Source organism: Habropoda laboriosa, unplaced genomic scaffold (genome assembly GCF_001263275.1).
Source record: "Habropoda laboriosa isolate 0110345459 unplaced genomic scaffold, ASM126327v1 scaffold102, whole genome shotgun sequence".
NCBI classification, from domain to species: domain Eukaryota; kingdom Metazoa; phylum Arthropoda; class Insecta; order Hymenoptera; family Apidae; genus Habropoda; species Habropoda laboriosa.
Genome location: NW_017100262.1, coordinates 1,047,183 through 1,047,494, shown reverse-complemented (window position 1 = coordinate 1,047,494; position 312 = coordinate 1,047,183). Strand labels below are relative to the sequence as shown.

Below are 312 nucleotides of genomic sequence, written 5' to 3'. Positions count from 1 at the left end.
ATAATTATTTTAATAAATTGTATAAAAATAAAATTTATAGTATTAATAGGGTTTTGATGTTAAAATTGATATGCACCTGGTGATAAACTAGATGCTTTATGTCTTGAAATTGAAGAAGATCGACTTCTGCTTCGCCAACGCGTAGAAGGTGCGTGATTATATCGTTTTAATGCTGGACTACCATCTCCAGGTTTTCTGTTAGCAAATGCAGTGAGTTGTTGTACTTTTAATAATAAAGCAGTATTTTCAGCTTTTAGTTTTTGAATTTGCGTGCGGAAAGACGCGCGCTCTTTAACAACATTAATTTCAAAT

General features: G+C 31.7%; 1 protein-coding gene across 1 annotated transcript in view; it reads right to left on the bottom strand.

The window, feature by feature from the left end:
• The window catches only part of LOC108572837 (GPI ethanolamine phosphate transferase 1-like), a 7,536-nt gene that overhangs the window by 6,226 nt on the left and 998 nt on the right, over window positions 1-312 (bottom strand). The window contains exon 5 of the mRNA XM_017935155.1: window positions 77-311. Coding sequence (XP_017790644.1) covers window positions 77-311 — 235 coding nt within the window. The remainder of the gene's footprint in view (window positions 1-76; window position 312) is intronic.